The sequence below is a fragment of the Poecilia formosa genome, unplaced genomic scaffold, assembly GCF_000485575.1.
Source record: "Poecilia formosa unplaced genomic scaffold, Poecilia_formosa-5.1.2 Scaffold136, whole genome shotgun sequence".
NCBI lineage: Eukaryota > Metazoa > Chordata > Actinopteri > Cyprinodontiformes > Poeciliidae > Poecilia > Poecilia formosa.
Genome location: NW_006800075.1, coordinates 1,334,107 through 1,347,885, shown reverse-complemented (window position 1 = coordinate 1,347,885; position 13,779 = coordinate 1,334,107). Strand labels below are relative to the sequence as shown.

At 37.9% G+C, this 13,779-nt stretch overlaps 1 protein-coding gene and 1 non-coding gene across 2 annotated transcripts; both read left to right on the top strand.

Annotated features, from left to right (window-relative positions):
* The first annotated feature begins 70 nt into the window (after positions 1 to 70).
* On the top strand, positions 71 to 152 carry trnal-aag (transfer RNA leucine (anticodon AAG)). The gene has a single exon. It is a non-coding gene; the product is annotated as a tRNA-Leu (tRNA).
* An 82-nt stretch (positions 153 to 234) lies between these two features.
* On the top strand, positions 235 to 10,054 carry polr3e (polymerase (RNA) III (DNA directed) polypeptide E). Its single transcript, XM_007562462.2, has 21 exons — positions 235 to 449; positions 1,153 to 1,258; positions 2,298 to 2,348; positions 2,455 to 2,532; positions 3,263 to 3,378; positions 3,463 to 3,545; positions 3,921 to 4,028; positions 4,294 to 4,343; positions 4,453 to 4,572; positions 4,669 to 4,754; positions 5,495 to 5,539; positions 5,639 to 5,730; positions 5,859 to 5,979; positions 6,057 to 6,138; positions 6,231 to 6,290; positions 6,490 to 6,647; positions 7,585 to 7,646; positions 7,722 to 8,173; positions 8,435 to 8,512; positions 8,585 to 8,707; positions 9,221 to 10,054. Exons 2-21 carry the CDS (start codon positions 1,220 to 1,222, stop codon positions 9,275 to 9,277), a joined length of 2,061 nt encoding a protein of 686 aa, XP_007562524.1. The 5' UTR covers positions 235 to 449; positions 1,153 to 1,219; the 3' UTR covers positions 9,278 to 10,054.
* The last annotated feature ends 3,725 nt before the right edge of the window (positions 10,055 to 13,779 follow it).

Here is a 13,779-nt window from a genome sequence, read left to right as displayed (position 1 = left end):
TGAAATGAAAACCAAGCAAATAGCATTACTGTTTTGTATTTATACCGCTATGCGGGCGATACAGGAACAAGGTAGCGTGGCCGAGCGGTCTAAGGCGCTGGATTAAGGCTCCAGTCTCTTCGGGGGCGTGGGTTCGAATCCCACCGCTGCCATTAGCCTTTTGTGCCAAATTTTCTCAATTGTTTTATTCACTGACTGTGAGCAAGACAGGGGAGAGTTACCTAAGCAATTCAAGCATCAGCTGTGGTTAGTATCTCACAAACGACTGGTTGGTAGTTTTGTCGTACTGAAATGAGTCCCCCCACCCTCCCCACGTGTCTTCTGCGCTGACTCAACATGGTACCTTCAGTCCAACAGTTAACTTCAGCAACCTGAGTTGTGCTCCTCTGCGAGTTGCGCACATTTTTCTTACAGATGTGAGGGGCTAAACTGGACTGCGACGTGTGCAGGTGAGTGTTACTCATGTCCTGGTATGGTTGTTTATTTCCGTAAAGATAACTGTTATTTTTTCAGCATGTGTCTTTAAGCACGCCAGGCTGTGCTACTGTATGCTAGGCTAGCTGCTACCCGGCTAACAATCGTATCTTATACGTATACAGGAAATCGTAATGTTAAACTTGTAGCACTTTGTCCGACTTTTTCTTTTTACTTGCATATTTTGTTAGTATTCAAGTTTTTAGCTATTTTGAGGCCCGGTTGCCAGTTCATGAGGGGTTTGTGCTAGCTTGCTAATGAAGCTAACGCATCTAAACATTGACTTTTAAATGACTTGCTGTCTGCAGTGGGTGTTTGAACGGCATGAATTCACTGTTTTATGGGTCTGTTAGACACAGTTTTGATTACTAGACCTTTACATAGAAGTAACTCATGTTACTGGATTGGATTGCTTAGTGTTTCATCATGTGACTATTACCTGGGCAGTGTCAGCGAATGCATTATCTGCTAGTTTAATAACTATCTTCATACATGCTATCTCGTAATCTTGTTGTTCAGACAACCTGGCAAGGCTGTAGATAAAGTTGGTTGAACCTTAAGAATGTATCATTTCAGGATTTTCTTGATTTCATATCTGTTGTATTTGTTGCCTGTTTCAACTGTCTTTGCGTAGCATAACATCAGGCATTGTAACTCGTTTTATGTTTGTTTTTCCAGGTTGGCTCTCTCTGTATCATCTGCCAGTTCTTTCTGGTGACCTCTTCCCTGCTCCGATCACATCAATATGGCTAGTGGTGATGAGGACGATCCCATTATAGAGGAGGTATATTTTTTTGTCAGAAATCAGTATAATTATGTAAATATAAAGTGGAAGGAAAATTATACATGTATTCAAGGTTTTTTTTACTAAAGAAATCCATCTTTTGGGATATGTTTCTTTCAGCTTTGCATGTCTAGTGACTGACATTTTGCATGTTTTTCCTTGCAGTGTACTTCAAGCTCAGTGACATAATATGTGGAAGATATAAGAATGTTAATTTTGTCTGAAATTCTCAATTAAGAATAGCTTCTGTCCCTTATGACAATTATAAAGGGGCTCTAATTATGGCTCTAAAGATTATCTTAGGAGATATTCCTAAGATGCATGGTGCCAAATCTTGTTTTGATTTTTCTCTGTTGAAAACAGCCATCAAACTATCGCCCTCACTTCTTTCTTGTCAGCCATATTTGTTTATTCTGAACTCGCATTTGCACTTGAGAGGTTTAGCAGGTTTTTCCGTCTGACTGTGAGGTGGCTGTACCCTTCACACTGTAGGATTTTTTTTTGTATCATCCTGTGTGGGGGTCTCAGGTTTTGAAAATGGGCTGCCATTTTTAAGTCTTGTGTATATGTAATGTGCTTATATGTCTGTGCTGCACCTAATGTGGTTTGTTAAGCAACAGCAGATCTGAATGAAGACTCATGCTCTAACCTTTTTAACATTTCTCTGTCAAGACTTAAGGTGAAGCAGATGTTGTTTTAGGGTAAATAGTTTGTCAAAGTTGTCCTTTTGAATTTGACCTTAGCTTTTTTTTTGCAGACTGTATTATTTGCTTCCAGAATTAGAAAGTATTATATTAGATATTTTGTTAGTTTGGTCACACTAGAATAATAATGAACAGTAGATGAATGAGACGGTTCTGTTCAGGCTTTCCCTACTAGCTCATATGTTCTGTTAAGATTCCTACCTATAGTGAAAATATTTGAATTGTCTGGAATCACACTTATATATTTCAGGAAGTTGTGGGAAAAGGAAAACAGTGGTCTGAGAAAAAAACTTGCACCGATGTTCATTTGCAAACAACTTTTCTGTTTCCTGTAGATTGATGTATATCTTTCCAAAAGCCTTGCAGATAAACTGTATCTTCTCCAGGTGAGCTTTTATTTCATTGTTTTTCCTCTGAACTGTCTTTGATGTGATTGGTTGTTAAACATTTAAAATATCTGGGGTCGCTTGCTTCTCTTTTTATTTGTCTCAGTACCCGGTGCGGCCGGGCACCATGACCTACGATGACGTCAGCCATCTGTCCGCCAAGATCAAACCCAAACAACAGAGGGTAAATGGGACTTTTTGTGATATCCACTGTTTGGTTTTTGTCTTTTTAAGTCTGTGTTTGTGTTTTTACTCCTTTCCTGGATTAGGGCTGCTGTAGAAAGAAAAAAAAAAAAAGAGGAGTAGATTTTCGCCAAAAAAAGTCAGAAATGTTTAGGTTAATCTCAGTAAAATCTCAGTTTGAATAAAAAACTTGGAAAATTAAAAAAAAATTCTTGTAAAAATCCCCAGAAATTTTTAGGTTAATCTAATACATTTTCAAGAAAAAGACATGGAAGTTTCTGAGTTTCAAAAGTTTAAAAATTTTGATGTTTTTCCTAGAAAAGTTCTGACTTTATCAAATTTTCGACTTTTCAAACTCAGAGATTTCCTAGGGGGTTTTTTTTCTAGAAATTTTCTGAGGTTAACCTCAAAATTAGATTTTTTTTCTAGCAAATTTTTTACTTTTCTAGCACAGTAATTTTTTTCTCTAGAAAATTTTTGAGATCCCCCCCCATCTGTAAGCCTCTAAGTCTTTAAATTAAAATTTTTCTCCCTCATCAGAACAGGAACCTTGATCTTTACTTTATAATTTCACTTATTGGTTGGTTGGAGTTGCTTATCAAGCTCACATTTGCACTGATTTGTCAAAAACATTGAATAATATTTTTTTAGAAAATGCTCCAAACCTTTAATCTTTTTCTCATACTTCTCAAATTTAACGTCTCTGAGTATTTGTGCTGCTTGTCAATCAGCTGGAGCTGGAAATGGCCATCAACACAATGAGTCCCAACTACTGTCGCAGTAAAGGAGAGCAGATAGCGCTGAATGTGGACGGGACGTCCTACGATGAAACCAACACCTACAGGGCGTACGTCAGAAACCATCAGAAAACAAAATAAACTGGTCGGCTTGTTTACTGGTCTGATTGTCCTGCTTGTTTTCTCCTCCGCAGAAAAATGATGGACAAACAGACGTTCTCCTCCATGCAGGCCACCACCAACACCTCCAGATATGCAGCTGCTGTGTTTCGCAAAGGTCTGACCTGATTAGCTGGTGTCCTATAAAGTTATTAATACATCCTGTGCTTTTGCAAGTTTAATCAAGTGACTGCCACAAATCGTGACGGAAAAACACAGTGACACATTATTGTGAAGTGGAAGAAAAATGAAGTGTGTTTTTCTTAAAGAGATGTGTGATAATGCCTAATTTGGAATCAATATGATACCGAGTAAATATAACACCATTATCGATGATTCTGACACTTTTTATTCTCGTTCCACATTTCGTCAAACTTCTAAACTTTTGGTGTTTTTCTGGTTTTGCCTTTAACTTTTTTTGCTAGACGTAGGACAGGATGTGGAAGCAGTAGAAAAGCTCAACATACTTGCGTGTATCTTTTAATGTGAGCAGGCGAGCTGCACATCACGCCTCTGACGGGAATCCTGCAGATGAGACCGAGCTTCTCCTACCTGGACAAAGCGGACAGCAAAACCAGGGAGCGCGAGGCGGCTAACGAAGGTGTCTGTTCAGCGCATTCATTTTTAAAAATTGCTGCGCTTTTACAACTAGTAAAGGCAAAAAATCATATAAAAAATGTATTTCTTCTTTGATTAAAAATTGCTGAAACAACCCCACAATGTCGCTCAGCTATCAGAATATTTCTGTCATAAAAACTGAAACTAAGTTGTCTTCAGAAGTCATTTGATTGATAAAGTTATTATGTCTTGAGTCAAGTATGTTTTGATGTTTCTGTACACATGTGACCAGAGTTTTGTCCCTGCAGGAGGAGATTCCTCTCAGGATGAAGCGGAGGAGGAAGCCAAAGCAATTACTGTGAGTATTTAGATTCAAAACCAAATTAGAGGATTACTTTGACTTTAAGTTCCCATGCAGAAGAAAAAAGAGGATTTTCAGAGTTTATTCTGGGTGTGTTAATTTTCAGGTGAGGTTTGCCCGACCCGAGTCCGAGCAGGCCCGACAAAGGAGGATCCAATCCTACGAGTTCCTGCAGAAGAAGCAAGCTGAGGAGCCATGGATCCACCTGCAGTACCACGGTGCCAAGGTAGAGGGAGCTCTCTCCATTTATTACAGAAAGGTTTTATTTGTTTTTTGGTGCAGATTTATTTATTTTTTTTACATTTCTCGTTCTTTGATTCAGGACAGCCGATCGGATCATGAAAAGCAGTACCTATACTGTCAGTCGGTGGACGCCTCGCAAAACTCTGAGCTGGTCAAAACGCCAAAGTGAGTGTAACCTAAACACATTTATGTTATAACATGGAGAATAAATACTTTTTATGTCGTATTATGTTATTTTGTTGCATATTCCTATCATTGTGTGAATCTACTTGTTTTGAGTGGCTCTCACTTTGCTGCGGCTGCACAGAAACTTCCTCATTAGGGGATAATAAAGAATATTTCTGTTTCTATTTTCCCAAAATGAAACAAAGAAAACAAACAATTTAACAAGTAAGCTTATTTAAAAAATGAACGTTGACCGAAGGATGATCCTTAATCTTTCCATCGAGCCTCAGGATGTTTCCAAATCTTAATTTGGACAAAATTATAAGAGATTATAAAAAGTTTAAAAATACTTTTAAAAACTATTATTTTTGCATTTTCTTTAATTTTATGGTTAATCCAACCACATTTATTCTGTGACTTTTACTGTAAAGTAGACTTTAATTCATCCGAATCTGCATTAGTTAATTTATTTAGCTTGATCGAATACTGTAGGTGCATAAATCTGTTTCTTGTGCTGAGAATGGAATCATTTTTTTATTTTCAAATGAGTCCCAAAGACTCATTTGAGTCTTTCTTTTAATGAGGCAAACATGCAAAACTCCCAAACTGTTTCTTTAGCAATAACCCTATTAACTGATTATAGTAGAGGAATAAATGTAAAGGAAAAAAAAAACAAGTAAATTAAGCTAAATACTAGTTTTAACTCCTGTTCTGTTTTTATCTTTCCCTGCTCTTCTCAGGGAGTATTTGGCGATGCTGATGCCTCCATTGGCTGAGGAGAAAATGTAAGTGCCACTCGACCTTTTTCTTTTTATTTTCTTGTTGGTGTAAAGCAGCTGCAGAGGTGCATCGTTAACTTGACAGTCTCTCTCTCTTTGTGTTAGTGCCAAGCCAGTTGGTCCCAGTAATGTTCTGTCCATGGCCCAGCTCCGCACTCTGCCGCTGGGGGAGCAGGTCAAGACCCTGATGAAGAATGGTAACAGAAAAACCCCCAAAAATCTATTAAAAACATTTAAAACCTTCAGTCATTTCAGTCATTGTTTATGTTTTACTTGTTTTGTGCAGATATGTGTTTTATTTATTATAGTTTGTAACTTCTTGCAGTTAAGGTGATGCCTTTTGCCAACCTCATGGGCCTTCTTGCTTCTGGAACTGACCAGACGTCAGTGCTGCGCTGCATCCAGCAGGTGGCGCTCCTAGTGCAGGGCAACTGGGTTGTAAAGAGGTGAGATTTTTGTTTAAAGAAAGATGTTCACATAATAGAAGAAAAAACTATATTTAAAGTTTTATTTTTGTCCACAGTGATGTTCTGTATCCTAAAAACACCTGCAGTGCTCATAGTGGCGTTCCTGCCGAAGTTCTCTGTCGTGGCAGAGACTTTGTGGTGAGATGCTGCTCCAGTTTTTCATTAAATTACCTGAGTCCAAGTCAGTTTGTAGATTATGCAGCCATAAATCAGTGGGTTCTTTTTTTTAGATGTGGAGGTTCACACAGGAGCGTTCGGTGGTGAGGAAGGAGATCGCATCCATCATCAAGGTAAGAAGCACTTTGATGCCTGAAACGGGTGATATTAATTACTTTTAGTATTTGTTTATTTCTAGAACTAGACTTGTACAACTTTACATTTCAAACTTCACATATGTGCAGCATTTTCCAGACTAAAAGTTGCTCCAAATATAAACAGAACCAATTGGTAACAGACGAACTATGTTCTCCTTCCCTCTGCCTCCATTAGCTTCCCCCTGAGGATGTGAAGGAGTTCCTGGAGCACGTGGCGTCTCCTCGGGTCAACCGGGGCTGGGAGTTCCTGCTTCCCACTGATGCAGATTTCATCAAGAAGCACCCAGACGTTGCTCACAGACAGAACATGCTGTGGCTCGGTATCCAGAGCAAGTAGGTTGTATTTGTAGAACATATTAATATGCATTAAAGTAAGAGGGATGCAAACAATTAATCCATTTATGAGTAATTGTCGATTAATGGTTTATTAGTGAAAAATTAGTTCCAGTCGATTTACTATTAGCGTCCACTCAGGCCTTCTTTTAGTGGTGTAGTTCGACCGCCCTCCAGCAGAGGGCGCTGCAGGTCATCCTTTAGCAGATTGACAAAGAAACAAAGATGGAGGCGGAGCTGTCCCGAGACGGGAAACAGAAACAGTCCAAACGAAGTCCGGTGTGGGATGGAAAATGCACTTTATGTTTTAAAATATAAACACTCGACAAGTTCCTTAAGTTTCAGATTAACAGCGCTCATTTAGCCAAGCTGAATGACGGAGCCAACTGCTCAATACTGATGTGCTACGAGGGTGAGGATAATGTGACAGAAAGCCGGATGAGATAAAGGAGAAAAATGTAGCATGATATTAAAAGACATGGCGCCGATAAACACGGTTGATTTTGAGGGCTGTGGTGAGTTGAAGCATTTAATGGAGCGAAGCCTTAATATTCATTTTAGATTGGTAGTTCTGTATGAATTAAGTGTTTCATTTATTTTATTCTTTTCATCTTTTATTTTGCTATTCAGCAACCTAAGATATTCCTGTACATATGTTTAATGTAAGAAAACTACATTGTAATGTTCAAACTTACTGACTCCCCTCAACTCCCCTTTTTTAATATTATATAAAAATTTGGGTTTTATGGGAAGTCGGTGGGGTCTCTTGATTCAAAAGAAAACCTGACACTTATTAATTAATCATTAGTTGATCAGTAAGATCAATCAGCTTTAGATTAACTCATTAAACAATAACTTTCTTCCTTATGATGTACATAGTATTCTTTAGGTATTTCTTCTCTTTTGAAAAACATTCAGGCCTGTTTTCTCTTTAAAGGTTGGAAAAAGTTTTCAACTTCTCTAAAGAAGACTTCATGCCAAAGAATCCCCCTCAACCTGGTGAGTAATATCTCAGTCTGAGCCTGGTTTTGTGTTTTCTTCCTGACATAAATCTCACATTGTGTGTTTTTGTAGAGCCTGTTCATGTCAGCGGTGTGCAGCGACTCAAGATTGCTCAGGAGCGAGCTCAAGAGAGCCAGGCGTCGCTGCAGAGGGACCTGGACGGCAAACGTGCAGGAAGCAGCATCCAGATCAAACAGGAACCCAACTGCGACGGCGCAGAGGAACTGATGGATTATTCTTCCTCCATCCACAACGGTTCTTTTAATGGTTACCCCAGCGCCGCCTCCCCCTGCTTGGATCACACTAACGGAGGGAGCCCCTCCAACAGCTTGTCCCCGGAGCTGCAGGACTTTGTGACAAAGACTTTCCAGAAACACGTTGTGCTGACGCTGAACGAGCTGAAGAGACTCTTTAATCTCTACCTGGCTTCCATACCGGCAGGACAAAACGTCTTCAGCTCCATTTCCGACCACATGCTGCAGGACGCTGTGCTGCTCTGCCAGTGCAAACAGATAATGGTGCCTGTAAGTATTCAAATAAATGAGCGCCCTTCTGTTTTCTCGGTATTTCAGAGGCTGTGTGTTTTCGACTTATTAAAGAGGATATATTATGCAAAAATCACATTTTGTGCATATTTGTGCTTCCATTTGAGTCTCTACTTCTTCTAAAAACAGCCCAAGCAATTTAAAAAAAAAAAAAAACCAAGCAGGAAGGCTCGGTCGGTTTTTTTTTATCAGTGAGTGTTTTTTTTTTGTTGTTTTTTTTTTTTTTTTTTTGCACTTTAGTTTCCTGCTCAGAGTAAATTAGCTCCTGATGAAAGGAAGGTTTTCGGTCTTTGGGAGACGGGAGACAACTTCGACAAGGTGAACTTTACTTCCCACACAGCATTGATCCACACATGTCAACATTTTCTTATGAAGTTGTTTGTCTTTCAGCACCGCCGCCTGCTCTATGACCTTTTCACAAAGAACCACCGGGTCAGGAGGAACGTGATCCAAACCAGACTTGCTCAGGATTTGGGCGACGTGTCTAAAGCCGAAGTCGATCGACTGCTTCATGTAAGACCAACACTGACGTTTGAGATCTACAGTGGACTGCTGAAGTATTCCAATGCAAATCCAAAAAGTACAAATTCTTATCCACCCACTTTACTCTGATACCCCTAAAATAAATAAAATTAGTACAATCAATTTTCTTTAGAAATCGGTTCATAGGTAAATGGTGTACGTAATCGTACACCTGCTGTTGGCATGACAGCATGCTTATTCTAGATTGATCTAAATCAAGATTTATTTATATACACTGGCTCAAAGGTGGTTTTATAAAGTATTGACTAGTTATGTGACCTGAGAAGGAAATTGAATGCACTGCATTTTATTTTGGCAATGAATGCACACTGCTTTTTTTTTTTTTTTTTTTTTTCAAATTATTTTAAAAACATATTGAAGTTAATTCATGAGAAAATGTGAAAAGTGGTGTGGATACTTCTGCAAGGCACATTTCCTACAACCACCTCTCTGCCATCAGTCTAACCTGTTGTTTTATTTTTGTTCTATTTTTATTTTATTCAGGAGTGCTGCATCAGCAGTGCAGGGTTTTGGTACCTGAAGGGAACGTTGCAGTCCTGACCCCGATGACCTGCCCGCCTTCGTTCACCGACAGATAATCAAACTCTCTCCCGCGTGTCCGATGGGAGGGCAGACGAGACCCGACAGCTAATCACAGCAGCCGGTTCAGGTCTGAGAGCTGGGGATTGGAGGGTGGAGACATCGGCTGCGCTCTCTGCTCCGAAGAAACCCGGACAATAAACAACCTCTGAATGCAGCTGCAGGAAATAAACTCACTCAAAGCTGTAGAGACTGAGAAGAAATGGTTTATAATTACAATGAAGAAATGGTGAAATATAATTTTTTTTTTTGCCTTCATGACGTTTTTATAACCTGGATAGTGTTAAAATGTTGAAAACATTTCAGACTGTTTTTATTTTACTCCTCTTTTGGCCAGAAAATACGGTTTACAGGAGACAACTTATTCCATTTAGGATCCATTAATTTAATGCATTTTTTAAAAATTTGACTTTGGGTTCAGAACATCATATTTATTTCATCTTTAGTGCACAGGTGGAGAAGTAGGAGCTGCAAGGAGTTAAACGTATGAAGTTTTTTTAACTCCTGAAGACACAATGGAGACATTATGCGTATCAAGTAAATACTGTATTAAAAGCTTTTTGGGAAACCTGGACCTGAAATCTCCATCAGTCAAATCTGTAATAATTGATCAACTTTATTAATTGAATGAACTACTGCTGTAAAGTTGGCTTCCTGAGCTGATCAGACATTTTCAAGGTTTGTTTTCCTGGAAGTGAAACTTTTTTTTTTCTGAACTGAACCAATAAAGATGCAATTTGAAATAAAAAAAAATATTTTTGTCTTTAAAGTTGAACAAATTTCCTGAACAGTAAGCACGTTTTTTAAACTCCCAGGAGTTTTGTTTGTTTGTTTGTTTTAAAATGGATTCAAATGTTTGTAATACAGTTGGAAAAAATTAACTTACAATATTTGTATGATGGGTCTACAGATATATGTTAAGAAAAACAAAGATTTGCTCTGATTTGGTTAAAAAAAGAAAATGAAGTAGAAACAGCCTTAATTATCCTACAAAGGTGAAACTGAGGCAAAACAGAAGCTTCGGGTATAAAGTTTCACCCAAAAAATGTCTTGGTGTTAAAAACAATATATACAAAAACAGATTAGCAATAAAAATACTAATAGTAGTAATTTATTGTACAAGACAATAGAACAAAAATAATCTAGATTCAATCATACCCCTTGGACTTTTACCATTTTGTTCCATTAAAAATGTAAACTTCAAAGTACTCTACAGTACTTTCACATTCAAATAAAATAAGAATAAATGTATAAAAATATGTATAACCAGCACTCTGAAAACAAAGGCTAAAAAGGGATGTGTTTTGACAACAACAATCCCAAGCATGTAGCCAAAGCTACAACAGAATGAGCTTAAGGCCTAATTATATCTTACAACGGCCCAGTCAATGTTCAGACTTGAATTAAATTGAGAATGTGGGTCAAGGAGTGGAAAACAATGCAAAGTCTGGCACAATTTGAGCTATAGTTTACAAAGATGAATGAAAAAAATCTCTACAAATGTGGAAATCTAGTAGAGACAAACCCAGGATTAGCAGATGTAATTACATGTTTAATAAAGAACTGTTGATGTGTAGTAACACAATGACCAATTTGCATGCAAAACAACACATGCTTGGTAAGCAGTGTATCTAGCAGCATATATTAGGACGGATTTTACAGATGATTTTTCTTTAAGTGATTAAAGAAACTAAGAGTTAAGGCAGTTTGCAGACTGCGTTTCAGATGGAGGTCATCTCTGAAGTAGAAACCTGCTACAGCAGGATGTGGAAAGCAACGAAGCTGCACAATCTGCTGGCAAAGCAGCAGGAAGAAGCAAACCATTGGTATGTTACAGAGACCACATTCACTGTTTAGAGCATGCAGATAACAGAGGAGAAAAAGCTGCTAGTTTAAAGTGTATGTTTGCTGCAGATCAGCATTTTCTTTTGTAAAAAATTGTGAATATTCTATTTTTGAACATGATGTAACTTCAGACTGAAACATAGAGGACGTTTTGGTGCCCCACTTTAAAGCTCAAGGTGCTGAGACTGCAATCTTTTGTCTTGAACCTCTGCTCTCCGCTTTCAAACACTTACAATAACCTGCAAGTACTGAATGAGGGGATTTCTCAATAGCAGGTTAAATGCGGGTATCAGTTTTCTTGCACAAAATAACAGCATTAACGGTCATTTCTACTTTTTTTCCCTACAGTCAGTCATAATCAGTTAAACATGGATATGTTTGGTATCCACAGAAGCGCCAGACTCTTGGGTAAAAGCTGATAAAAACCATTTGAGTATTTAAGTTTAGAAGGAAGCGACAGACGTCAGTGACCAGAAACCTTCATCAAAATATGGTGTAGGGAGCTCTGATAGTGCCAAAAAAGTATATTTTTTTATTACTGTATTTATAGTATAGTATTTATGATATACTTCACTTTGAACAATTCCTTATTGTTATTTTATAATTTGATAAAAATATAGGTATTTAAAATATTTTTATATCAAAAACAGACTATTTTAGATATGTAAAGTAAAGTTTATTAAGTTTAAAAATCCCCAGTTTTGTTGATGGTGCCATCCTGTGTGGTCTCTTTTATCCTCTGAGCTCTGGTCCTCTACCAGAGGGTTCTGCGCAGTATCTTGGCTGTGCCTAGAACTGCACATTTCTGGACTGAGATGTCTGATGTTGTTCGTGGGATCTGTTTTTTTATATATATATATATATTCCCCAAAAACGTGTGCAAATTTGCTTTAGCCTACCTCAGCTGCATCAATCTTTCAAAGGTGTAACTATGGTTTCCAAAAGTTTGTAGCGTTACTTATAATATTTCTAGAAGGTTTACATACTGTAAAATGGAAAACAATAATGGCAAGGCAGAAAAAAAAATCTAGATTATTTTATGCTCCTTCCTCATTTTCTCTGAAGCCATAGCAACTGCTGTTATTCAGATGGAGTTTAATAAGTGTTAGCGTTAGTGTGATGCCAAAATGATTAAAATAGAATTTGTAATTGCTGAGAAACAAAATTAGATTTGGGTGTATTATTATAAACACATGCATCAGAAAATCCTGAGGGTCCTATGAGTTAAAGATTAGGATAGGATTAGGAGTTAAGGTTGGCATTGGTGGTTCAGTGGACGTGTATACTGGGCCACTGAAGCAATGCAAATGCAGCTCTCAGGTTCCAGTCAAGCAGAGGCCACCTGACACCACTATGCTGTAGCTTGGTAGCTCCTTAATGCTAACCCTGAGACAAAAGACTATCTGAATCAGATCAATGCATTCAAGAACACTGTCAAAACACAAAATCTTACCAAGTAAAGTTTTGGTCTAGTTTGTAGTGAAAATATTTTGTTACACTTGAAATAAAACTAACTCATAATGACTTTTTCAGCAAGATACAGGACCTTGTTTAAGATAAATAATTCCTTAACATTGATAAAAAGTAGTAAATCCATGGGCATGGGGAAAATGTATAAGTGAAATAATCTGCCAGTTGAACTAGTTCTTTTTTAATCAATAATGAATTATTTACTTGAAATAGCCTTATTTACTTTGGTGAAAAGTTACTTGTAAATTAGTTTAGTTTTTTTTTTTTTTTAGTGTGCTATGGTATTTGGACTAGAAACTAGACCAAAAATACTTGGTAAAATTTTATAGTTTTGCAGCGAAGAAGCTCAGTCCACGTTTTTGTTTGCTGCGGCTCCAGTTGTAAAGGATTTGAGGCGCTGGCCTGGAGCCATCTGTTATGCAACAGATTATTAGCTTTAAATCTAAGCTCTTTACTGCTCAGTGAGGGGTTAACCCTGCAGGTCGTTTGTAAGCACAGGCAGATCTGGAATCAGACAACTCACCCTCCAACAGCACTGTAAGCATTGCTGTGTGGCAGTCTGGCAGTTTTTAGATCCGTTTCAAGTCAGTGGGTCATATCTGAAGAGATAATCCTGGTTTGGGGGCGGTTCTGGTCCAGACTGGGCCTGGAGATCAAATTAACAGGGACCTCAGTTGTCTAAGTTAGAGAAACCCACTGAACCTCAGGACACAGTCAATTACACTGAATTTTATCTACAGGTGTCACACTAAAGAGGGGTGACTAATTACACTCTACTTTGTGTTGGCCTGTCTCATTAAAAACCAATAAAACACAATGAAGTTTGCAGAAGTGCGTTTAGCTAACACATTTTTCTTTTAGCGTTTTTGCTAGGTAAATTCTAAAGCACTAGTTTACTTGGCTCTTTGGCAAACTTTTAATTTATTAAAGTTCAACATTTGTGTTGACGTTTTGGTTATTGATTAAGATTTCTTCAAGTAATTAGCCGTTTAGTTTCATGCTCTTATTTTGAAGTGGTTGAAGACCGTTTACGCAGCACTTCCGTTTCCAATCCTCCGTTCCCCCCCCCTTTCAAATAACTTTATTTCAAATAGGAAGAACATAAAACACATTGTAGAAAACAAAATAAAAATAAATACATCTGAAGG

What these genes read in the sequence shown, in the direction of transcription:
- polr3e (XM_007562462.2), top strand. Translation starts at nt 1,220, where the DNA reads ATGGCTAGTGGTGATGAGGACGATCCCATTATAGAGGAG. An exon ending in GCGCGAGGCGGCTAACGAAG is followed by an intron (nt 4,029 to 4,293) that starts GTGTCTGTTCAG and finishes TTGTCCCTGCAG; the next exon opens with GAGGAGATTCCTCTCAGGAT. An exon ending in AGGAAGCCAAAGCAATTACT is followed by an intron (nt 4,344 to 4,452) that starts GTGAGTATTTAG and finishes GTTAATTTTCAG; the next exon opens with GTGAGGTTTGCCCGACCCGA.